General features: G+C 37.7%; 1 protein-coding gene across 1 annotated transcript; it reads left to right on the top strand.

Moving 5' to 3' along the window:
- Positions 1 to 391: 391 nt before the first annotated feature.
- LOC114259095 (anthocyanidin reductase ((2S)-flavan-3-ol-forming)) lies at positions 392 to 4,887 on the top strand. Its single transcript, XM_028199098.2, has 6 exons — positions 392 to 931; positions 3,024 to 3,190; positions 3,283 to 3,483; positions 3,570 to 3,729; positions 4,145 to 4,358; positions 4,508 to 4,887. The coding sequence occupies exons 1-6, from the start codon at positions 805 to 807 to the stop codon at positions 4,650 to 4,652; spliced, it is 1,014 nt and encodes a 337-aa protein (XP_028054899.2). The 5' UTR covers positions 392 to 804; the 3' UTR covers positions 4,653 to 4,887.
- Positions 4,888 to 22,585: the final 17,698 nt, after the last annotated feature.

Raw genomic sequence — 22,585 nt, 5'->3', positions numbered from 1 at the left:
AATAATTGAAAATGATAAAATAGTCATTTAAACATTTATCATTCTCCATAATATTCCAAACAAACATAGGGTTCATATCATATCTAAAAAAATAGTCATTTTCTGACATTTAATCTCATGACTAAACAAACATGGGATACAAATTCAATCCAACTAAATAGTTTGAGAATAATGTATCCCAAGACTAACAGTCCGATAAATTCCAATTCCTCTTTATTCAATCCGTTCAAACAAATACACCCCTAGATGTCCAATTAATTTAATATTTTTCACAAATAATTTATTTAAAAATATTAAGAAGTAAAATATTCAGAATATTAAGTGGGCCTACAATTCCTTAGTTGGATCCTGTGGCTAATCACTAATAAAAGCTAGTCCTCCAAAAATATATATATATATATATATATATAATTTATAATTATTTTCTAAATAGAAAGAATTCTACCTAAAATACATGACATTTGTTGAGAGAGAGAGAGAGAGAGAGAGGAGAGGGGATATAGTATGGCTTTTGTGCTTTGATTGATTATAGTAGAGAAAGGGTTTGTTGGGAGCGAATGGGGAAAACACCTGAAAGGTTTGAGTTGTTGGTGTAAGTGTGACTTCACGTGCTTACCTTCTTCCTCCAATTCAATTAGATGAAACTGAAACCTTGACACCTCTATTTAAGACAAACCTAGAAAGAAACTACTCACTCACTTACAACCAAATAAAAAGCTTTATTAAATTGTTTTGGATTGTGGGTATCAAGATCTTCATCTTCTTCAGCCAATTCTTGCTTTGATCTTTATAAAAAGTGAAGCCATGGAAGCCCAACCGACAGCTCCGAAGGCCGCATGTGTTGTTGGTGGCACCGGCTTCGTGGCGGCGACGCTCATCAAGTTGTTGCTTGAGAAAGGCTATGCGGTCAACACCACAGTCCGAGACCCAGGTTAGTCCGGAATTCAATTTTATTCACACCTACAGTAACAATTAGATTAAGATATAATTTTTGATTGTTTTAAAAATAGTAGGTACTATTTAAGTTTGGGTGGGTCGAAATATTTTGAGTAATGGCCTATTATATTTGGTGAAGTCAAAGAATATAATAATATATTACATCGCATAATATTTTTTTTTAGTAATGTTTTAATTTTTTGATTAAAATGTGATGTAAAAAAATTAATATATTTGAAATGATTTTTTAATTTTTTTACAAATGATGTACAAAAAATAAAGAGAAAAAGTAATCTTTGACTTTCTGATATAAATTATTGACTTTTTAATTTTTTTATTAATTTTTTAATTAAAAAAATCACTTACCAAACGAGACTTAAGAGAGGGTTATATCTGATTGTATAATTGATAACTGTTATTAATTGTAGACTATTTATAAATTATATTTTATTTATACACTTATTAGTCAGTGTCAGGAGAGAGAAAAATCATTTTCAGTTGTTCTCTTCCTCCCATTTCATAGATTCGGAGTACCTGCAATTTTTATTTATTTTATTTTGCTTTTGTCCAAGTGATCATTTTGGCACTTTTCATTTATTCCCTCAGCTGGCTATTTAAAGAGTCTTTTTTTTTTTTTTTTTTCAAATTTGTTGTTATTATTTATTCTAATATATATATATATATATTTTGCGCGACTAAAAAAGACTCAGAAACCAAACAAAATATCACCTCCCCAACTATTCTTCGCACAAATGTAGCAGTTGACTCCTAGCTGGCAATTGGTTACTCGGAGACTAGAGTCTAACGAGACCATGATGACACCACAGAGTCCTTTTTTTTTCCGGTTCAAAAAAAAAAAAAAAAATGTAATAGTTGACTCGTCCTCACTATGTTATTTTAATTTGTACTTTTTCAAATATTTTAATTGTGGATAAATTACAAACGCACATATACGGTTTATTTATAATATAAATCATCGGTTGTAAATTTGAAAATTAACAATATTTCTTCATCAAAAATTTTTATTTAACAAAATTAATCAAAAAAATTTCTTAATTGCTCTGCTATAAAACAATAAAATTATTTGAATTATTAATTGAAATATATTTTTGACATTATTAAAAACTATTCATTGACTTAATGATTTATTAATAAAATGAGTTATTTGTTATGTGATTAGAAAGTTGAAGAGGTGAGATGTAATTTTAAAAAATTATAAGGGACGATTTGTATTTTAAACAAATTTCAGTAGTGGTAAATTAATTACATTGATCACTTTTGAGATTTATAAGAAATACAAATAGTTTTATAATTTTGATATAACTATACAAATTTTCTTTTTAATAAGATTAAAAATGTTAAAACTATTACAAATAATATGAAGGTAGAAGAATAAATAAAGAACTTATATACATTTCAACGTAAAACAATTGTGAAAGTTACAATATTTTTTTAAACCTGTAAGTTCAGTATATTCTATCCAAAACTTTATTATTCGCGGCCTTATTTGTCTAATTTATAAAAATTTGTATGTTTGCCCAACATTTTTCCATTACATGTTGTGAAGATAATAGAAGTGTGGGCCTTCAAAAAATTTAGGAAAAATTATATATCAGTTATGCTTTTCCAAAATAATTGCATATTCATAGAAGGTTTATAAATCTGAAATATTTTGTAAAAGTACTATTGATATATAATTTTCCCAATTTCTTCTACAAGGGCCATCTTTTGGTGAATGAAGGTCATTAAGTTTTGAAATTATTATTTAAAAAATAATATTTATTACCAGATGAATTTCACATATTGAACGGTCCTTCTCAAACCATAACCCTACCCTACCTAGGCCGGCTCGGCCCGAACCACCTACCAACAATTTCTAGAATAGGAATGGTTGGTTGGTGGCAAATTGATTGCATATAAATTTTTGGAGTCGGTTGGGTGGGAAAAAAATAATAATAAATGTTAAACCCAACCTGTGAGCACACCTAGTTGCAATATGGTGGCAAAAGTCTAATTGACAATTTTATCCCAAGGAATTTGGACATGAATTTTATTTATTTATTTATTTATTTTTCACTCTCACGCAGACAATCAGAAAAAGACCTCTCACCTTCTAGCACTAAAGGGTTCAGGCAACCTAAAAATCTTCCGAGCAGACCTCACTGATGAACAGAGCTTTGACATCCCTGTAGCAGGTTGTGACCTGGTTTTCCATGTCGCTACACCGGTCAACTTTGCTTCCGAGGATCCAGAGGCAATTTGCATTATCATTAACAATAACAATTGTGACAACAAATTTAAATTTTGTTGACAAATTAACATGGTTTTATCTCATTTTTAATGTAGAATGACATGATAAAACCAGCAATTCAAGGAGTAGTCAATGTTCTAAAAGCTTGTGCAAAAGCAGGAACGGTTAAACGTGTCATTTTAACATCATCAGCAGCTGCTGTATCGATCAATAAGCTCAATGGGACCGGCCTGGTCATGGATGAGAGTCACTGGACTGACACCGAGTTTTTGAATTCTGCGAAGCCGCCCACTTGGGTAAAATTGTGTCAAATTTTTAAAATTTTTGGATGTTGAATGTGTATTTTCTAGATGATCTGGAAATAAATTATGTGAATTTGCAGGGGTACCCTTTATCGAAAACACTAGCTGAGAAAGCTGCTTGGAAGTTTGCCGAAGAAAATAACATTAATCTTATCACTGTCATCCCAACTCTCATGGCCGGTCCGTCACTTACTGCAGATGTCCCTAGCAGTATTGGTCTTGCCATGTCCTTGATCACAGGTATTAATTCAGAACCTGAAGTTAACAAATTGTTGTTAACGACTTGAACTTTGAACCATAGTTTTAAATAGCGGTATCAGCCAGTGTAATCATCTGAGTCAGCCAAGAACTGATGAATTTTTTTCGAACATTAGCAAAAAAAAAAAAAAAAAAAAAACTCTTTGATGAGCATGTTCTAACCTGATTTGTTACAATTTAAATGTTTGTAATGATTTTTAATCAACATCATAGCACCTAAAACACGTTTTTGCAATAAATACATGTAGAAAGGTATTTGTACTATTTACAATAACTGGAAATGCTACTAAAAATAAAATTGATAATCCATAATAACAAAACAAAACATAATTCAACATATGTTGGTAGTACAATGATGCACATACTTATTACACTTCAAATTTTCGACATTGTGCAGGGAATGAATTTCTCATAAATGGGTTGAAAGGTATGCAAATGCTGTCAGGCTCAATCTCCATCTCCCACGTGGAGGACGTTTGTCGTGCCCACGTGTTTGTGGCAGAGAAAGAATCGGCCTCTGGTCGATACATTTGTTGTGCTGTCAATACCAGTGTTCCCGAGCTAGCCAAGTTCCTCAACAAAAGATATCCAGAGTACAATGTCCCTACTGAGTAAGCCCCCTTCTCTATACAACATATTTGAGTCTTATCTATTGCGTGATGCAGTTTTCCCTTCTCTCGGGAAATTTCCCATCATATATTAGCATCAATTTTCAAAACTGTCCAGTAATTTGAACTTATTTTCGCTTGGTTGATTGTAGTTTTGGAGATTTTCCATCAAAAGCGAAGTTGATCCTCTCGTCTGAGAAGCTTACCAAAGAGGGATTCAGTTTCAAGTATGGGATCGAAGAAATTTACGATCAATCTGTGGAGTACTTCAAGGCTAAGGGGATTTTGAAGAATTGAAAGCATTAATAGTGTACCTATTTTGGCTATTTAAAAAAAAGGCTGTGTTATTATTGTTCACTTGACGATGTGGTTTTGCTTGGTTTGCTTGTATGCATAAATATATAATAATTAACAATATTTGGTTTTGGAGATCAGTTGGGCAAATTGTTGAAACTCAGTTATCAAAACATCTTTGATTTGATAGCCTTGTTGAAATATCCAAAGCAATAAACATTGTTACTATGTTGATTTAGATTGCTTTTTTAAATGCAGATTAGACCATGAACAAGGAAATAAAACAGAAACAGAGGAAGGTAATAAAACTAGAATGATAATAAATAAACAAATAAATAAAGATACTTTGTGTGTGAGTGATTTTCCGATCACACTGTCAATTTAGTTATTTAGCTGGAGAGTACTGGCAGAATAGATGACACCTGGCTGACCTGCAACAGAAAGAGAAGATTCCGGCAGTGGTTTGTCCACCCGAGAGCACTCCGACGATCAAGTCAGTATATCTCTCAAAGATAATCAATAGTGCTAAACTCACTGTTCAGAACATGAATTGCATACCTTAGACCCGTCGGGGGTGCCTCTCTTTTATAGTTAACTCCATCCTAGTCTCACTAGAAGCCTAGCTTTAATGGACTCTTGCTAAATGCTCATCCAGGACTCTTCAATAGATAAAGATAAAACTCCCTTATCCAGGCTGAAGTCCTTCCTCATTCAAGGACTCGAGGACTCTTATCCCTTATCCGCTTATCTCGGATTCCGATATCTTCGGAGATAACCTCGGCCTTGCCGAGATCACCTCGGCGTCATAACCTGGACACGTGGCACCTCGGCTGACACGTCAGCGTCACCTTCGCCATGTGTTGGGATTCAGAAAATATATCCCTACAACTGTCCCCTAGGTTCTATTACCTCAGCATCCTGAGGTGATGGAACCTATATCGGTATTTCCTACTAGTACACCGACTTCAGCCGAGATCATCATTATAAGCCGACATGTCTCTGTAAGGTTAAAAGCTTCCAAGATCTTCTTCACGCGTATAAGTTGTCATCTATCACAATTCAATCGTTTCAGCCACGTGTACTTCTCTTACTGGATCGCACTTGTGACATGCCTGTAAGCCGTCTCACGCCTGCGTGCGCCGTCTGATGAATCCGTTGTTCTAGGCTTATTAATTTTGTTCTGCCGCCGTTTCAAGTTTTAACAAAACTTTTTCCCCCTCTTCCATCTTTTCACTTTTCGTTCAATCCTCTAGCTTTTTCTCTCTCTAGCTCTTAGCTTTCTCAAACCCTCCATTGTTCAAGCTTTCTTAGCTCTGCAACTTGCTCTGTTTACCACTTCCGGCGAGATTTTCACCGATCCTTTGTCTTCCCAACCATTATCAGACTTCGGCAATCCCCATTCCGGCTTCCATTTTCCTGGTTAGCCGCTGTTCCTTCTTGTTTTATTTCTTGTTGCTCTCTAAGAATTTTTACTTCATTATTTGGTCGCCATTGTTGTTTTACTAAGTTTTTGATTTATGAATCTTGTACCTGAGCGTATTTATTTCACAACCTTGCTCTTTGCCCATGTCTTGAATACACGCACTGTTCACAACTTTTTTGTACCTTTGCCACTGTTCTTGATTTCATACCCTTTGTACTTGCGATGTTCTTGATAGTCCATCTTTGTTCTTGAATCTGAATCATATTCTTGTTTCTGTTTGCCGTGTTTTTCCAGATTCTCGTCTTCAATCTTCGCTTTTCGTCTTCAATATTCGCTTCCATAGATCTAGGTTTGTAGAACCTACAAATTTTAGGAAAAACTGAGAACGATCCCCACAATTTCTTACCCCACAAATTTTTAGGTTTTTGCCGAGGTCCCAATAACCCTTTTAAAACACCTTCATTCTGAAATCCATCTTTTTCTCGTTAAGCCGACATCATGGGTATGTGGAAACATAGGGTAGACACCCCGAGTAAATTAGAGCACTTTAGGCAGGAGTTTGACATCCTGGCCGACGTCCATCTGAGGTTGGCTGGGGAAGACGACTCTATCATGCCCACAACTGACTCCATGCCCTTCCCTGTCATAGCTTTTATTGAGTGCGGACTCCGACTTTCACTCAACATCCTTTTCCGCGAGATAACCCACTACTATAAGTTGAACCCAATGCAACTTGCCATCAACTCCTACCGAGTTATTAATGGCATCATAGCCTTAGCCAAACAAGAAAACGTTAGAGTTACCTTAGCCGATATCCAGTTTTGCTATACCATGTGTGGTCTCAAAAGAGATACAGGCTACGTTTACTATCTTAAGCCGAGGTCCACGAAGTTCGAAATCGTAGCCGACCTCCCAGACTTCAACAAGGGAGCTGGGGATGACTATTTCATTACCTCGGGGAACTGGGAGTTTGCTCCAGGCAAGGACCTCCATCTCTATCCTCTTCTTCGAACAGTTTTTGTAGAGGGCAATGGTAAAAGCCCTGCGTTCATACTTACTTGTTTCCAAAGTCTTCAATACTTTATCTGCTTCTAACGTCTGTTTTTCTTGCAGCTCTTTCTCAGCCACCAAAGGGCTTCCGTCAGTCTTTCTATCCCAGCAAAGACTTGAGGAAAATTTTGGATCTGCCAGTTCTCAAATGGAAGGCCCCTCTTCTGCTTAATTTCATTCCAACGTATAAGTCAGCTCTTCTCGACGTCCCTAAGAAGAAGAAGAAGAAGAAGAGTCTGTCTCCTCCTTCTGCTTCAACTCCTCAGACTACCTCCACATCTCGGCAAGATCAAGGATCGACCTCTGATCTAGCCGAGCATCCGTCAACCTTGGCTCCTTATCTGATCCCAATATCCCAGTGCCAACGTCGGCGACGAACTGTTTTTCCTGTCAGGATGGGCCGCCAGAAAGCAGTTGCCAAAGATCTCTTGGCTAGCATCCCATCAACTACTGACGCTCCACCAGCGCAATCTCAACCTCCACCAAAGCAAAAAAGAATCAAAAAGGCTCAGCCAAAGGCAAAGGTGACTCATATTGATACTGAGGACACTTTGCCAATTTCCAAATTTGCTGAGAGCGAGAAGACTGCCTCTGTCCCTGAGAAGAGGTCTGCTAAAAACACATCCATCCAAATCCATCAGATCCAAAAGGCCGAGGTCATCTTCTGCAACGACCTCGAGGTCTCAAAAGCATGATGCCCCCTGGGTCCTCAAAATCACACTGGAGGATAAACCAGTTAGGGCCAATGATAGTGCTGAAGATATTAACGTCGGCGTTGCCCTTAGTACCACTCTCCTCCTTCCTGGCGATCTTGATCAGAACGCCGAGCTGAGTGAATATGAAAACTATACCCTGATGCTCCAGCGCTCTATCCAAGTAAGTGTCTTCATTTGGTTATTTTTCTTTCTTTCTTGTACTTAGAAATTTTCTAATAACTTTTGTCTTGTTCATTTTTAGGCCATTCGGCATGCTCATTCCTTCTCAATTCAATCCTTTGAGAACCGGAAAGAACTGGCCGATAAAAGGAGAGAAGTTGCCAGTCTGCAAAAGGCCAACAAAAGCTTACAATCAAAAATGAAGAAATTGGAAGACCAGGCCGAGGCTGTCATCAAAGCTAAGGACGATACCGATGAAAAAGCAGGTGCTGCTGAGGCCATTAACAAGGTTCTTAAGGCTCAAAGGAAAGAGTCTGAGGAAAAGATGGCCCAAGCCCAAAAAGAACTTCAGGATGTCTTTGCCACGAAGGACGCCGAGCTCAAGGCAGCCGATGAGAAAGGCTACAATGAGGGTGTGGCCGATGTCATAGTGGACTATGAAAAGCAAGTAAAGCAAGCATTCAACAAGGGTTTTACCCTTGGTTGGATGGCACTGCTAAAAAAGCTTGAAGTCTCCGAGGACTCGCCCCTCAGGAACGCCGACGTCATTCCTCTTCCATTCCCTCAAACTCCAAGTAAATCTAACGACGAATCTGAGTCTGAGGAAGAGACCTTAGTGAGGAAACCAAAGGAGACTGCTGGGATCAAGTCCCCTTCTTTGAATGAGCAGGTCCTGGACTTGACTCAAGATGAGGAGGGTGATGAGGTGCCCAAGGAAGCTACCCCTGAGCGGGCATCATTGGGCGTGCCTCTTGCCGACAAGAGCCTTAATCAAACTCCTCAAGAAATTGATGCTGAGCTTGCGGCCGAGAAGGCAGCCGAGATGTCCTCCCAACAGTCTTCCGAGGTCCAGACCCAGCTTGCCAAGGAGCCTGAAGAATCTTAATTTTGGTGTCTTTTTCCTTTGTTTTTCGCCTTTTGTATTTCATTGTTTTTAAGACAATGTAAACTCTTCGTATGGCCGATGTGCTTTCTTATGAATACAACTTCCTTTTTTCTTGAATGTTTGTATGTTTGTCTTCCCTTTATTGCTCTTGTATGACTTTCATACTTAGAATAATTTTGTGTCTTCAAAATGCTCCTTAGTGTTGTGCAACCTTCTTGGGGTGAAGCACATCGGTAATACAAACTGATGATTTACCTCGACAAGTACCCAAGTACCTTTCTTAGCATAACCTTGGTTTCAGCTTGTAAATTTTTTCATAAAATTTCAACAAGTGTTTTACCTTAGTTTAACTTCAACTTGTAAACTTTTCTCAAGTTTCAACAAATGTTAAACGTTATCTCGGTTTAACTTCAACTTGTAAACTTTTTAAGTTTCAACAAGTGTTAAACATTATCTCGATTACAAGTTTCAACAAGTGTTAAACATCATTTCGGTTTAATTTCAACTTGTAAACTTTTCTCAAGTTTCAACAAGTGTTAAACATTATCTTTCTGCTCTCTGCCCCCCAATGTGAACCTAAGTTCCACTTGGGTTCTCATTATACATATATTCTAGAAATATCGGCGAGTATCTTATCAGTCATAAATGTAGAAGAATTCTGCTAAAATTTTATTCATTACGTCGGCAAAAAACAAGGGAAATCTAATGATAGAAAAATTTTATATTACAAGTATTCCAGGGTCTTGACAATTCTTTGCCCTTGTTATCTTCAAGCCGATAAGCCCCATTGCCCAATATCGAAGTAATTCTGTAGGGTCCTTCCCAATTTGGGCCAAGCTTGCCCTCTTTGGGATCCTTCTTGTTGCCAACGACTTTTCTCAAGACTAGGTCGCCGACTTGGAACTCCCTGGGGTTAACCCTTTTATTGTAAGCCCTGGCAAGCTGCTGCTGGTATGCTGCTAGCTGAATTGCAACTCTCTCCCTTCTTTCTTCTAGTAGATCCAGATCTCGGGCTAAGAACACATCATTAGTCCCATTCTCTACTCCCTGGGTTCTGATTCCTGGAATACCGACCTCTAGTGGAATGATAGCTTCTGTGTCATAAGCCATGGCAAAGGGGAATTCTCCTGTTGATCTCCTCGGCGTAGTCTGATATGCCCAGAGTACACTTGACAGTTCATCCACCCATTTTCCTTTTGCTGCTCGCAGCCTCTTCTTTATTCCATCCAGGATAACTTTGTTGAATGCTTCTGCTTGTCCATTACTTTGAGGAAAGCTTGGGGTTGAAAAATAATTCTTGATCTTGCACATAAATTTTTCATTAGCTTGCTATCAAATTGTGTTCCATTGTCGGCAACTATTGCTCTTGGAATCCCAAATCTGGTAATGATATTTCTCCATATGAAGTTCTTCACGTCCACATCTCGGATCTTAGCCAGGGGCTCAGCTTCTATCCATTTTGGTGAAGTAATCTGTTGCTACCAGCAAGTACTTCCTTTGTCCAGTTGCTTGGGGCAGTTGCCCAACGAGATGCATACCCCATTAGGCAAATGGCCAAGGACTAGATACTGGGTTTAGGTCTGCTGCTGGTTGGTGTATCAGTGGTGCAAACCTTTGGCATTTTTCACACTTCTTGACATAGGCCTCTGCATCTTTCTGCATGTAGGGCCACCAATACCCCTGGGTAATGGCCCGATGGTCTAGTGATCTGCCCCCGGTGTGGCTTCCACAGATTCCTTCATGTATTTCATATAAAAAATCTTCAACTTGTGACAGGTGTACACACCTTAAAAGGGGTCCGGTGTAAGATCTTCTGTAAAGATGTCCTTCTATTGTTAGACTGAATCTTGCCGACTTTAATCTGATCTTGTGTGCCTCCTTGTGGTCATCTGCCAGCTTTCCTTCTTTCAGGAATGCAACAATTGCATCCATCCAGCTTGATCCTATGTCCACACACATTGCTTGACGCTCTGTGGTTAGTGGTTTGATGCTTGGGCCCGACAAGTAGTCAACCATTATTTTTCTCGCTTTTCCAGGTTGTACTGCACTAGCTAGGTTGGCCAATGCATCGGCGTGACTGCTATCATCTCGACTTACCTGAAGTAGTCGGCAGTTCTGAAACAAGGCTGCCAATCTGATGACCTCATTTGCATAGGTCGACATACTTTCATATCGGGCTGCAAACTCGCCTGTTGTCTGGTTAACTATAAGTTGTGAGTCACAAAAGACTATTACCTCATCCGTTTGTACTGCTGCTACTAGCTTTAGTCTTGCAATCAATGCTTCATACTCTGCTTCATTGTTTGAGGCCTTGAATTCCAATCGAATGGACTGTTCCAATATCTCTCAATCTGGAGATACTAGTACTACTCTTGCCCTCGCTTCTTGTCGGTTTGAGCTCCCATCCACAAACAGTCGAAAGGAATTGCTGATGTAAATGCTGCAGGGTCTGAGTTTTTTCTCTTTGCTTTGTTCTTTTGCCTTTGGTTGGGCTCCTCCTTGCTTGTTTGGACATCGTTCACCTTGGCTTAACGGAACCCGATGTTCGATGGATTCTGGCGTGAACTCCGCCACAAAGTCGGCCAAAACTTGGCCTTTAATTGCTGTTCTGGGTCTGTACTCTAGGTCATACTGGCCCAAGGCGACTGCCCATCTGGCTATTCTTCCTGTTAGGTCTCCTTATTGCAACAAGGACTTCAAGGGGTGTTCAGTTAGCACCACAATTTTATGGGCCTGGAAGTAATGGTTCAGCTTCTTTGAAGCCATTACTAAAGCCAGTGCTAATTTCTCTAAGGGTAGATACCTTGTTTTTACATCGGCCAGGGTTTTGCTTACATAGTAAACAGCCCTTTGCTCCTATTTTTCTTCTCGGATTACTACTGCGCTTACTGCGTGTTCGGAAACTGCTAAGTATAGGAACAGCTCCTCTCCAGGTTCTGGATTTGAAAGAACTGGAGCTATAGTGAAATACTTCTTCAGGTCGGCCAAAGCGGCTTCGCACTTCTCAGTCCATAGGAAGTTTGTGGCTTTCTTCACTAAGTTAAAGAAAGGTTTGCACTTATCTGAGCTTCTGTTGATGAACCTATTCAGGGCTGCGACCCTTCCAGTCAACATTTGTACCTGTTTTGCCGACGTCAGACTCTTTAATTCCAGGATGGCCTTAATCTGATCTGGGCTGGCCTAAAAAACTTACCAGATCCCATTCCAAATGCACACTTTGCTGCATTGAGTCGGTGCCGATATGTTTTAAGGATGTCAAAGACTGCTTTTAGGTTGGCCAGATGACCTTCAGGTTCCTTGGTCTTCACGACCATGTCATCAATGTAAACTTCCACCGTTCCGCCAATTAGGTGTTTGAAGATCATAGTTACCAATTTTTGGTAAGTTGCTCCTGCGTTTTTCAACCCGAAAGGCATCACTCTGTAGCAGTACAGCCCTTTGGGAGTGATAAACGCAATCTTTTCTTCATCTAGGGGGTACATGGCTATCTGATGGTACCCCCTGTATGTATCCAGGAAACTCATCCTTCCATGCCCCGAAGTGGCGTCTACCAGCTAGTCAATTTTGGGTAGAAGAAAGCTGTCTTTGGGACAGGCTTTGTTCAGGCTGGTAAAGTCTACGCAAACCCTCTATTTACCATTCTTTTTCTTCACTACTACTGTGTTTGATAGCCATGTCGAGTAATTTACCTCTCGAATGGCCCTGGCCTCGAGAAGTCTGTCTACTTCCTCCTCCACTGCTTCGACGTGTATCAACGTCGGTCTTGTTACTCGTTGGATTACAGGTTTGGTCGACCTGTCAACGTTCAGCTTATGGCAAGTGACCTCGGGGTCAATGCCAGGCATTTCGTAGGGCGTCCACGCGAACACCTCAATATTTGCTCTAAAAAAAGCTTCCAACTCTTTTTCCTCTTCTTCGGCTAGGCCCGAGCCGAGAAGAAAGAAGCGTTCTTCATCCCCCTCCTGGACGAGAATTTTCTTCAGTGCCTCTTCGCTCTTTTCAGTTGGCTCCTTGCCGACATCCTCTAGGACCTCCACGTCCTCATCTTCGATTTCTGCCTTTTCTGGTTCTCGAATGCTGCAGGTGGATTTCATTGCTGCCATGGAACAATTCTTTGCCTACAGCTGATCTTCTCTGACCTCCTCAATCCCATGTTCTATTGGGAACCGCAATAGTTGATGTAATGTTGAGGGAACAGCCCCTATTGCATACAACCATGGCCTTTCCAAAATGATGTTGTAAGGGGAGGGTGTGTCGATTACGGTGAATTCTGTTGTTATCTTCCTGGTGCCTGCCTACACCTCCAAGCTGGTTATTCCCAATGGCCATGTCGGCGTTCCATTGAACCTGACCATTGGGCTATTGGATTGCTCTATATCGTCTAGGTGAAGGCCGAACTCCTTGTAACATCGGACGTACATGATGTCACAAGAGCTGCCTTGGTCAATCAGGATGCGTTTTACTTGGCATTTCCCAACCTGGAGGGATACTACCAAGGCATCATTATGCGGATGCTGCACCATCTCAAGGTCGGCTTCAGAAAAGGACACTACTGGTCCTTGGCATTCCTCTGCCCGATGTCTCTTCTCCCCGACTTGGTAGACATGCTGCAAGTGCTTCACCTTCTGGGTCTCCCCCCTAATTTTATTCTCGTTAACCTTCGAGTGAATTACATTAATTACCCAAGGTCACTGTGTTGGGGGAGGCGGAGCTGCTAGTTCCTAAGGCAGACTTGCCTTTTCTTCCCTTGTTCTAGCCTCATCGACAAGGTCTCTTAGATGGCCTTGCCTCACCAGGTCTTCCAAGTGTGTTTTCAGGGCTCCACAGCCCTGAGTCATATGCCCGTTTTCATTATGGTAAGCACAATGCTTGCCAAGGTTTCTTTCCATGAATTCTCCTGGTGCCCTCGCTGGTGTTCTGAAATAGGGTTGATTTCGAATTTGATCCAGGACTTTGTGAATTGGGATTCGAAACACAGTTGTCACTGCCTGTGTAGCCCTTAGTTCTGTCTCTTGCTTGCTTGATCCATTGTTACCTCGGCCTCGCTTCGGCGAGCGGTTTCCTTTCTCTTGCTTTGTCTCCTTAGTCCCCGATGTGTCTTCCTCGACTCTGGCATATTTCTTGATTCTCCCCATGAGCTCTTCCATACTTTTTGGCAATGTTTTTGCCAAAGATTTTCATAGTGGACAATCGTCTTTTTAGCCGTTCTTGAAAGATACGACCGCCACCTCTTAATTACACTCCGGTATTCGGTTGAACACCTCATAGTACCTTTTTGCATAGGTCCTAAGGCCTTCATCCGTGCTGATCTTCAGAGCCATCAATGCATCCACTCTTAATGGCTGCAGCTTGTTTGTCACGAACCTAGCCAAAAACATCTCGGCCAGGCCTTCCCAAGTCTTCACGCTTCCCTTTGGTAATTTGTGGAACCAATCTGATGCAATATCTCCAAAAGATGAGAGGAACATTTTGCAGAGCAACGGCTTGTTCCCACTATACAACGCCATTGAGTTCAGGTATAATCCAACATGAAAGTTGGGCTCTGACTTACCATCGTATATTTGGAACCTTGGCATACTGAATCTCTTTGGAGCCTCAAATTTGTCTAACTCCATTGAGAATGGTGTTCTCGGATTATCAGGGGAAGTTACCTCGGCATCGGCATTCTGCTGCTTCCTCTTGAGGTAATCTCTCAAGTCTTCTTTGCTCCGCCCAAGAGCTCGGCTATCTCCTGACTTCAGTCTTTTCGGCATACTGCTCTCAGCTTCATGGTGGGTACTTTTCGATCTTTCTCCGTGAGTTGTGTCGAAGCAGAGCGCTTGCCCCTGAACATGTCGATGTTCTTTGGGGTCTGCCTCGTTGGCACGATGCGTCCTCCGCGACTCTTCTCTCCTCGACTCTCTCGTCCAACCTCCCTTGAAGGCCGGTGAGAGTGTTTTTCACTCCTGGTGTGCTGGGGGATTTCTGGGACTGGTTTCTGCCCTCCCTTTTGTGCATTGGCTTCTGGAATTGGCGTGCCCTACAGCGGGAACGGTGGCTGCATGACATTGTTTTGCATCATAAAATTGACGACTGATTGCAGGTCTGTCAATTTGTTCGCCATCTCTTTTACTTCTTCGTTTATTCGAAGACATCTATCTTTCCACACTTGGAGGTTGTCTTCGTTATAATACCTGCTTTGTTCTGGTTTCTTTGGTACGCCGCCGTCCTGGCCGACGTCTTTCTTGCTGTGATTCTGGTTCTGAGTCTCCTCGTTGTAACCGTCTTCCTCCACGTTTAGGTCAACGCGTTTTCCGTTCCCAGCAGGGGTTTCGTCCCCAACCTTATCCTTCTGTCTGTCACTGGCCATCTACTCTCATATCTTTCCCACAGACGGCGCCAAATTGTGTGAGTGATTTTCCGATCACACTGCCAACTTAGTTATTCAGCTGGAGAGTACTGGCAGAATAGATGACACCTGACTGACCTGCAACAGAAAGAGAAGATTTCGGCGGTGGTTTGTCCACTCGGGGGCACTCCGACGATCAAGTCAGTATATCTCTCAAAGATAATCAATAGTGCTAAACTCACTGTTCAGAACATGAATTGCGTACCTTAGACCCGTCGGGGGTGCCTCTCTCTTATAGTTAACTCCATCCTAGTCCCACTAGAAGCCTACCTTTAATGAAATCTTACTCAATGCTCATCCTGTACTCTCCAACAGATAAAGATAAACTCTCTAAGAGTTTTATCCTTATTCAGGCTGAAGTCCTTCCTCATTCAAGGACTCTTATCCCTTATCTGTTTATCTCAGATTCTGATATTTTCGGAGATAACTTCGGCCTTGCCGAGATCACCTCGGCGTCATAATCTGGACACGTGGCACCTCGGCTGACACGTCGGCGTCACCTTCGCCACGTGTTGAGATTCAGAAAATATATCCCCACACTTTGTTTTATCTTAAAAAAATATATTTTAAAAACAAATGAAAATAAAAATAAAAAAACATATTTGGTGAGCAACTGGAAGTGGTAGCCAAGAGGGGATGATGGATGGATGTCGTGATTAGTGTTGGAACATTTTTAATATTATTAATTAATTAATTATTTAATTTGAGACATTTCACGTGATCGATGAACGATAAGTCATTGGGAGGTTATCGGCATTAGTGAGTAGCAAGTGTTTGGCTTTATAGAAAATCCCACGTTGAGTAGATATATATAATTTGCAGGAATTGGATCCAACCCACGGGCGCAATGAAAGGGCAAGTAGAGGAGGTTCATCTTGTCCTGGCATATACACATATTGGGGGATTTTATTTCTACTCTAAAAATATTAAGTACATCTAATTTTTTATTACACTCTATTAAATTATTTATTTTTTTTTATATAAATTACTTTTCAAGGTATACCCAAATCAAAAATCTCAAATTACACTCCTTTCAAAAATCCTTATACAAATTTATTACTATAACTATTTGTTTTATTTACATACATGAACCATTAATGTGAGTTATTTTATATAACATCATATTTACTTGTATGTGTTCTTATTATATTAATGATAGCCCCATGAAACTCTTTACTATATTATGGGGGTGTTTGGAACCATTGAGAGAGGCTATTTTAGTCTCAAATGGCAAAAAAACCTTTTAGCCCCACCAACTATTGATTTTCAAAAAAAAAAAATTTGAAAAGCAGCGGCTGTAGCAGCACAGCAACCTACACAGTCACCAACAATGTAGGCTTCAGACAGGTTAAATGACGATATTACCCCTATAGATCAATTTTGGAAAAAATAAGATTAGGGATAAATTTGTCATTTCAACTTTAAACATTATTTCAAACACATTTTTCAACACAACAATCAATCCAAAAATTTAACCCAACTTTTTAAACACAAAAATAAAAATAACTTACTAAAATAGTCAAAAAACTTAAAAAAAAGCCACTTTCCAAACGCCCACTATATTTGATCTACGCCACAATTTGAAAGGTTTAGGAACAATTCGCCTTCCCTGTTTCTCAAAAAGAATTGATTCAGTTGATCCAAAAAAAAAAAATTTAAAAATGAAAAATCTTGATAGACTTTAAGGTATCGTTTGGGAACAAGTTAATTTAGTAATTTTTTAGCTATTTGACTAAAATATGAGCTAAAAAAAATTAATATGTTCGGGATAACTTTTAACTTTTTACGAAAAGATGTGTAAAAAATAGAAAGAAAAAAGAATATTTGACTTTTTGGTATGAATTGTTGACTTTTTTATTTTTTTAGTAACTTTTTAACTTTTTGATTAAAAACACTAATTGTCAAACAAGGTCTAAGTATCGAGTTAAATTCACGATGAAATCTTAACGTACCTTGTCATTTTGTACTATCCTATTGTAATAATAATAATAATAATTATTATTATTATTATTTATTTTATTTTTTTTTGGATATCCGTGGTTATCTTGAATATGTTTGGAAGATTGGCTTAACAAAAAAATCAAGAGACTTTATGAAAATTCAATGGCAGATATTATGTTCTTATTTTTTTTTATTTGCAAATAATAATACAATAAGAAATAATGGTGAGTTTTTGTAGGGTGAATTAGAGTTTTGAAGTGAGGCAGAAGATACAAATAATAATAATAATAATAATTAAAACTTAGGGAATAAGATGCAAAGTGTTGAATATGAAAAATATGTATAAATAGTTTAGGTATATCATGAAGGAAAAAAAAATATTTTAAAATTTAATATATATTATTTTTATTAATAAATTTATATTAAAATATAATAAAATTTTAATTTTAATTTTAATTAAACATATTGAATTATTATTTGAATTATGCATCCACACACATTCTTTCATTCGTTTATGTATTATGTAATAATAAATGATTTATTTTATGAATGTTGCTACATTCATCAATTAGTATATTAATTAATAATTTTATTACAACCAATAATTCTACATTATTTTTAGTTGGAAAATGAATGGGAACTCTAGTTAGAACTATCATTAGTGATATGGCAGTAGGTCCCACCCACTGTCACAGTTTATATATATATATATATATATTTTTTGGGTCCAGCTTGTCTCAAGTTGAGATCAAGACCGGACCCGTCCAGTTCGGCCCATGGGGCCCATTTTTTGGGTCCGTTTTGATAATCCGAACCGTTTAATGTGTAAAACTCATCGAGTACTACATATCTATAAAAAATCACGTTGATCGGATATCAATAGCTATGTGATCAAATCAGTTTTGTATAAAAAAAATGGACGGTGAAACAATTAATGGTTGATAAAAAACTGTTTTGTTCATACAGCTATCGATATCCGATCAACGTGATTTTTTACAAGCATATAGTACTCGACGAGTTCTACACATTGAACGGTTCGAATTATCAAAATGAGACCCGTGATGTGCCCCCACGGGCCCAACAGCACGGTCCAGTCCAATCTTGGACTGGACCAAAGCCACTACCATTTTTTTTTAACTTTACCACTTCATTAATGGTGGGTTTAGAACCACTAAATTAGTAGTCTCTAGCACCACCATTTTAATTTAATGGATTAGTATTTCTAAGTGATTGATTTGTATAGGCTGATGTAGCGTAGAATTAGACCCACTCACTCTGAACCCACATCATTCACACCAATTATTTAGGGGTTGTTTGGAATGACCTAAATAAGGCTGTGTTTGGCAAGTGGGTTTGCAGGCTTTTTTGGCTATTTTAGCTACAAAAAACAAAATAGGCTATTTTAGCCATAACAAACAAAACATCATATCCAACCCATAATCATTACATTCTTCTCTCACAAAAAAACTCAAAAAAGCCAAAAAGCCCTTCCCAAACCAAGCTTTTAAGCCCAGGCTAAAATAGTCAAAAAAGCCAAAAAGCCAACCCACTTCCCAAACCAAGCTTAAGTATATTTTTTATCTTTTTATGAAAAGATGTGTAGAAAAATAGAAAGATGATGTGATGAAAAAAAGATAAAAAGATAAATTATTTGAGGCTTCCCAAACTTGACCTTAGGACATGGGAGGGACACTGGCGTGGTTTGGGAAACGGTCCAATCCTGTAGCCTCTTTTAATAACTCAAAAGTATCTGAATGGTGAGGCTAGTACAATTAGGTTGCATTGTACGATGAAATGCCTGTTTTTCCTTTTTAACTGTTTGAATTGGTTAGAAGGTTGAGTGTGGTAGAACTTTCTAATTATGATTTAAGAGTATGACTTATATTTTGAGTTTGTATGTTTTAAAATTATAATTTAAGTGTAAAAAATTTGTTTGGCGAAAGAGTTTTAAAAATAGTTTTGAATTGAGTGGAGAATTTTTGATGTAATATTTGATATTTGATACAAAAATTTACAATTTATAACTAAACATACAACTTAAAATTCTATTAAAGCACATAAAATATTTAAAAATTTTGAAAAATATTTTTTCGAATATATAAAAATTAACATATTAATTGCCAAAAAAAAAAAAAAATTTGCATTGTTCCGGTCAACCGACCGGACGACCAGTGGGATGTCTAGTAGGGCATCCGCTGGGACGACCGGTTAAGCCAAGTTTCAAAAAAAAAAAAAAAAACAAAAATCGCGCTTTACAGAGAGTTTTCTGCAGAGTTTTGTGTTTGTTGTGGAAAATTAGTTCCAAAACTCTATCCAAACATGATGTTCTAATGTGGGGGTAGAATTAGGATGTAAAATCCTTCCAAAGAGAGCCATAAGTCTTCAACACAACTTATAACCCATTTCACCCAATAATGCTTGAGGCCTTGAATTTGTCTCGAATTTCATTTTTTTTTTTTTGTTGTGTTAGTTTGGTTTTTTTTTTTCTTCCTTTTTTTTTTCTTTTCTTTTCTTTTTGAAAGAGTGGTTATGTATATGGGTATACTAAAAAAATGGATATCCTGCACCAACTCAACTTGTATGATTTGATAAAGTAAGTGAATTGGATTGGATTGGTTGGGTGTCTGAGTCTTCCTAATTTGGAATAAAAATATAGTATGGACTCATATAAAATCATATGAAATTAATAAATTTTAACTAGCAGCCTAATTGATTAGTCAATTTTATCACCAATTCCGTTTTGCAGCTCGAAAATACTGAGGCTCGAAATTGCTCGAATCCAAAACAACGCCGTTTTGGATTTTTTTTCCCCCCTTTCTTTTCTCGGTTCTGAAATAGAGAGAATGAAGAAGGAGAAGAAGAAGAAGAAGAAGAAGAGGAGAGATGGAGTAGGGGACTGAGAGAGAAAGAGAGAGCATCAACATCAACAACCACCAATCACCAAAAAAAAAAAAAAAAATTGTATACATAGAACTTCCGTTTTTTATATGCAAATCATTAACACCAGATCATCTTCTTCATCAACACATCATCAACACCAGGTCATCATCATCAACACCAAACCATCTTTTTCATCTTCTCTCCGCATCCCATTAACACATTATCATCAACTAGATCTGTGTGTATACACAGATCTATACACACAATCTATATATATACGTGAGAGAGAGCCACTAGATCTATACACACACATCATCATCCACAGATCTATACACACACATCTATATACATATATATCAGAGAGAAAGAGAGAGAGGCCCACTCACTGGCACAGAGAGAGAGAGAGAGAGCCACCAACTGGCCAACCGGCGTCGCCATCACCGCCATCACCGTCTCCTTCTTGTCATCCTCCCCTACCTTTTCATCTTTTCTTCTCCTCTCTCTTTCTTGCATCTTCTCTCTTTCTTCTCTGTTTCAAAGAGGGAAGGGAAAGAAAAGAAAAGGAAAAAAAAAAGAAAAAAAGAGAGGAATACCCAAAACAACGTCGTTTTGGGTATTTGAGCCAATTCGGGCCAATGATTTCGAGCTACTAGGTATTATTCTTTTATTACTTAACCAGTTCAATCCAACTCACTCACTTTATCAAACCACATAGGCTGAGTTGGTTTTTTTTTTTTCCTTCTATTTGTTGGGTTGTGTTAGTTTATTTATTTATTTAAAAGTGGTTATGTGTAAAGATGTGCCAAAAAACTTGATATCCCGCAACAACTCATTGTATAAAATTATATGGAATTAACAAATTTTAACCAACAGCATAACTAATTAGTCAATTAGGTTGGACTAGTTGAGTGATAAAATTGACTGATCAGTTAGGCTATTGGTTAAATTTTGTTAATTTTATATAATTTTGTACGATGAGTTGGTGCGGGATCTCTAATTATTTGGCACATCCCTACGCATAAACACCCTTTAAAAAAAAATAAAAACCAAAATAAATAAATTAATTAACACAAACCAAAAAAAAAAAAAAAGAATTCGAGGCCTTTAGCACTGCCGCATTTCACCACATCTTCCATCATCTCTATCATGTCTCACATCTATCACTTACAGACCGAAGAAACACGACTGTCTCTTATGGATCTCTCTCCGGCGAACCTCTCTTGCCGACTCGATTTTGTTGGTTTTTCATTCCAATCTTGAAGATCTTGTTGTGTTTTGCCCCCTAGTAATGGTATTTGGTGGTAGAACAGACAGTATGGTCATAATCTTTTTTCTCCAATTTTTTTTTTCTTCTGTGACAAGTAAATTTTTTTTTTCTTTGGCAACTAAAATAGCCAACTAAAATAGCTAAATAGCCAACTAAAATAGATTACTAAAATAATTAAATAGCCGAAAAGTCTAAAAAATAGCCACTTCCCAAACGAGGCCATTATAGGCTAGAGAATGGTATTTTTTGGATAAATTATACAAATAGTCCATATAGTTTACATGATATGTTAATTTGGTCTCTATTATTTTAATTTGTTCGATTTTGCTCCTTAATTTTACAGATTGTGTCATATTAGTCCAATAAATAATAGCCATTAGGTTTTGTTGATGGAAAGTTGTCACATGCTCAAACGATGTGTCAATTTGGTCGTTGTAGTTTATACGATGTGTCAATTTAGTCCATGTTATTTTAATTTGCTTGATTTTGATAGGGACCAAATTGACACATCATGTAAACTACAAGGACCAAATTGATACATCGTTTAAGTTTCCGTCCACCAAACCTAACGGCCGTTAAATTAGACTAATATGACACAATTCGTTAAATTAAGAGGCAAAATCAAGCAAACTAAAACTACAGAAACCAAATTGACATATCGTATAAACTACAACAACCATTTGCAAAATTTATCCTATTCTTTTTGTTTGAGTTCTTGTTATTTGATATTTTTTTTAAAAAAAAAAAAATGAGCTATCTAGACTTATGTAAAATACTATTCAATTCGTTAAAATCGCATCGATCCATATCAATTTGCACTGATCTATCTGCTAATTGCAGATTAAACTTTGAAGTTTATAATAAGCCTTCAAAACCGTTCTATGATAGTTAATATATATATATATATATATTATTTTTTAATATTTAATGAATTATCAAAATAAAAATGAGTAAGAGAAATTTAGAATGTGAAATTTGTTATAAATTAATTGTTGTATATATAAAAAATATAATGTAAAACTAGTTTGTATTATATATATATATATGTGTGTGTGTGTGTGTGTGTGTGTGTAAAAAATATTATGCTAATTAGTGTTATATATTATGCACATACTAGATAATTGTAAAAAAAATAAAAATAAAAATAAAAATCAATTAATTAGCTAATTCAAACTGTCCCAAATTATCCAAACCGCGGTTTGATTGTTTGTCAATTCGACATTCAC

This window comes from Camellia sinensis, chromosome 9 (assembly GCF_055761805.1).
Source record: "Camellia sinensis isolate YWXY chromosome 9, ASM5576180v1, whole genome shotgun sequence".
NCBI lineage: Eukaryota > Viridiplantae > Streptophyta > Magnoliopsida > Ericales > Theaceae > Camellia > Camellia sinensis.
Note: the sequence above shows the minus strand (reverse complement) of the source record. Positions and strands in the feature narration are given on the sequence as shown.

Bases quoted from the DNA above. Each gene is read 5' to 3' on its own strand.
- LOC114259095 (XM_028199098.2), top strand. From the start codon at position 805: ATGGAAGCCCAACCGACAGCTCCGAAGGCCGCATGTGTTGTTGGTGGC. The intron at 932-3,023 runs GTTAGTCCGGAA...ACTCTCACGCAG, and splicing joins CACCACAGTCCGAGACCCAG to ACAATCAGAAAAAGACCTCT. The intron at 3,191-3,282 runs GCAATTTGCATT...TTTTTAATGTAG, and splicing joins TTGCTTCCGAGGATCCAGAG to AATGACATGATAAAACCAGC.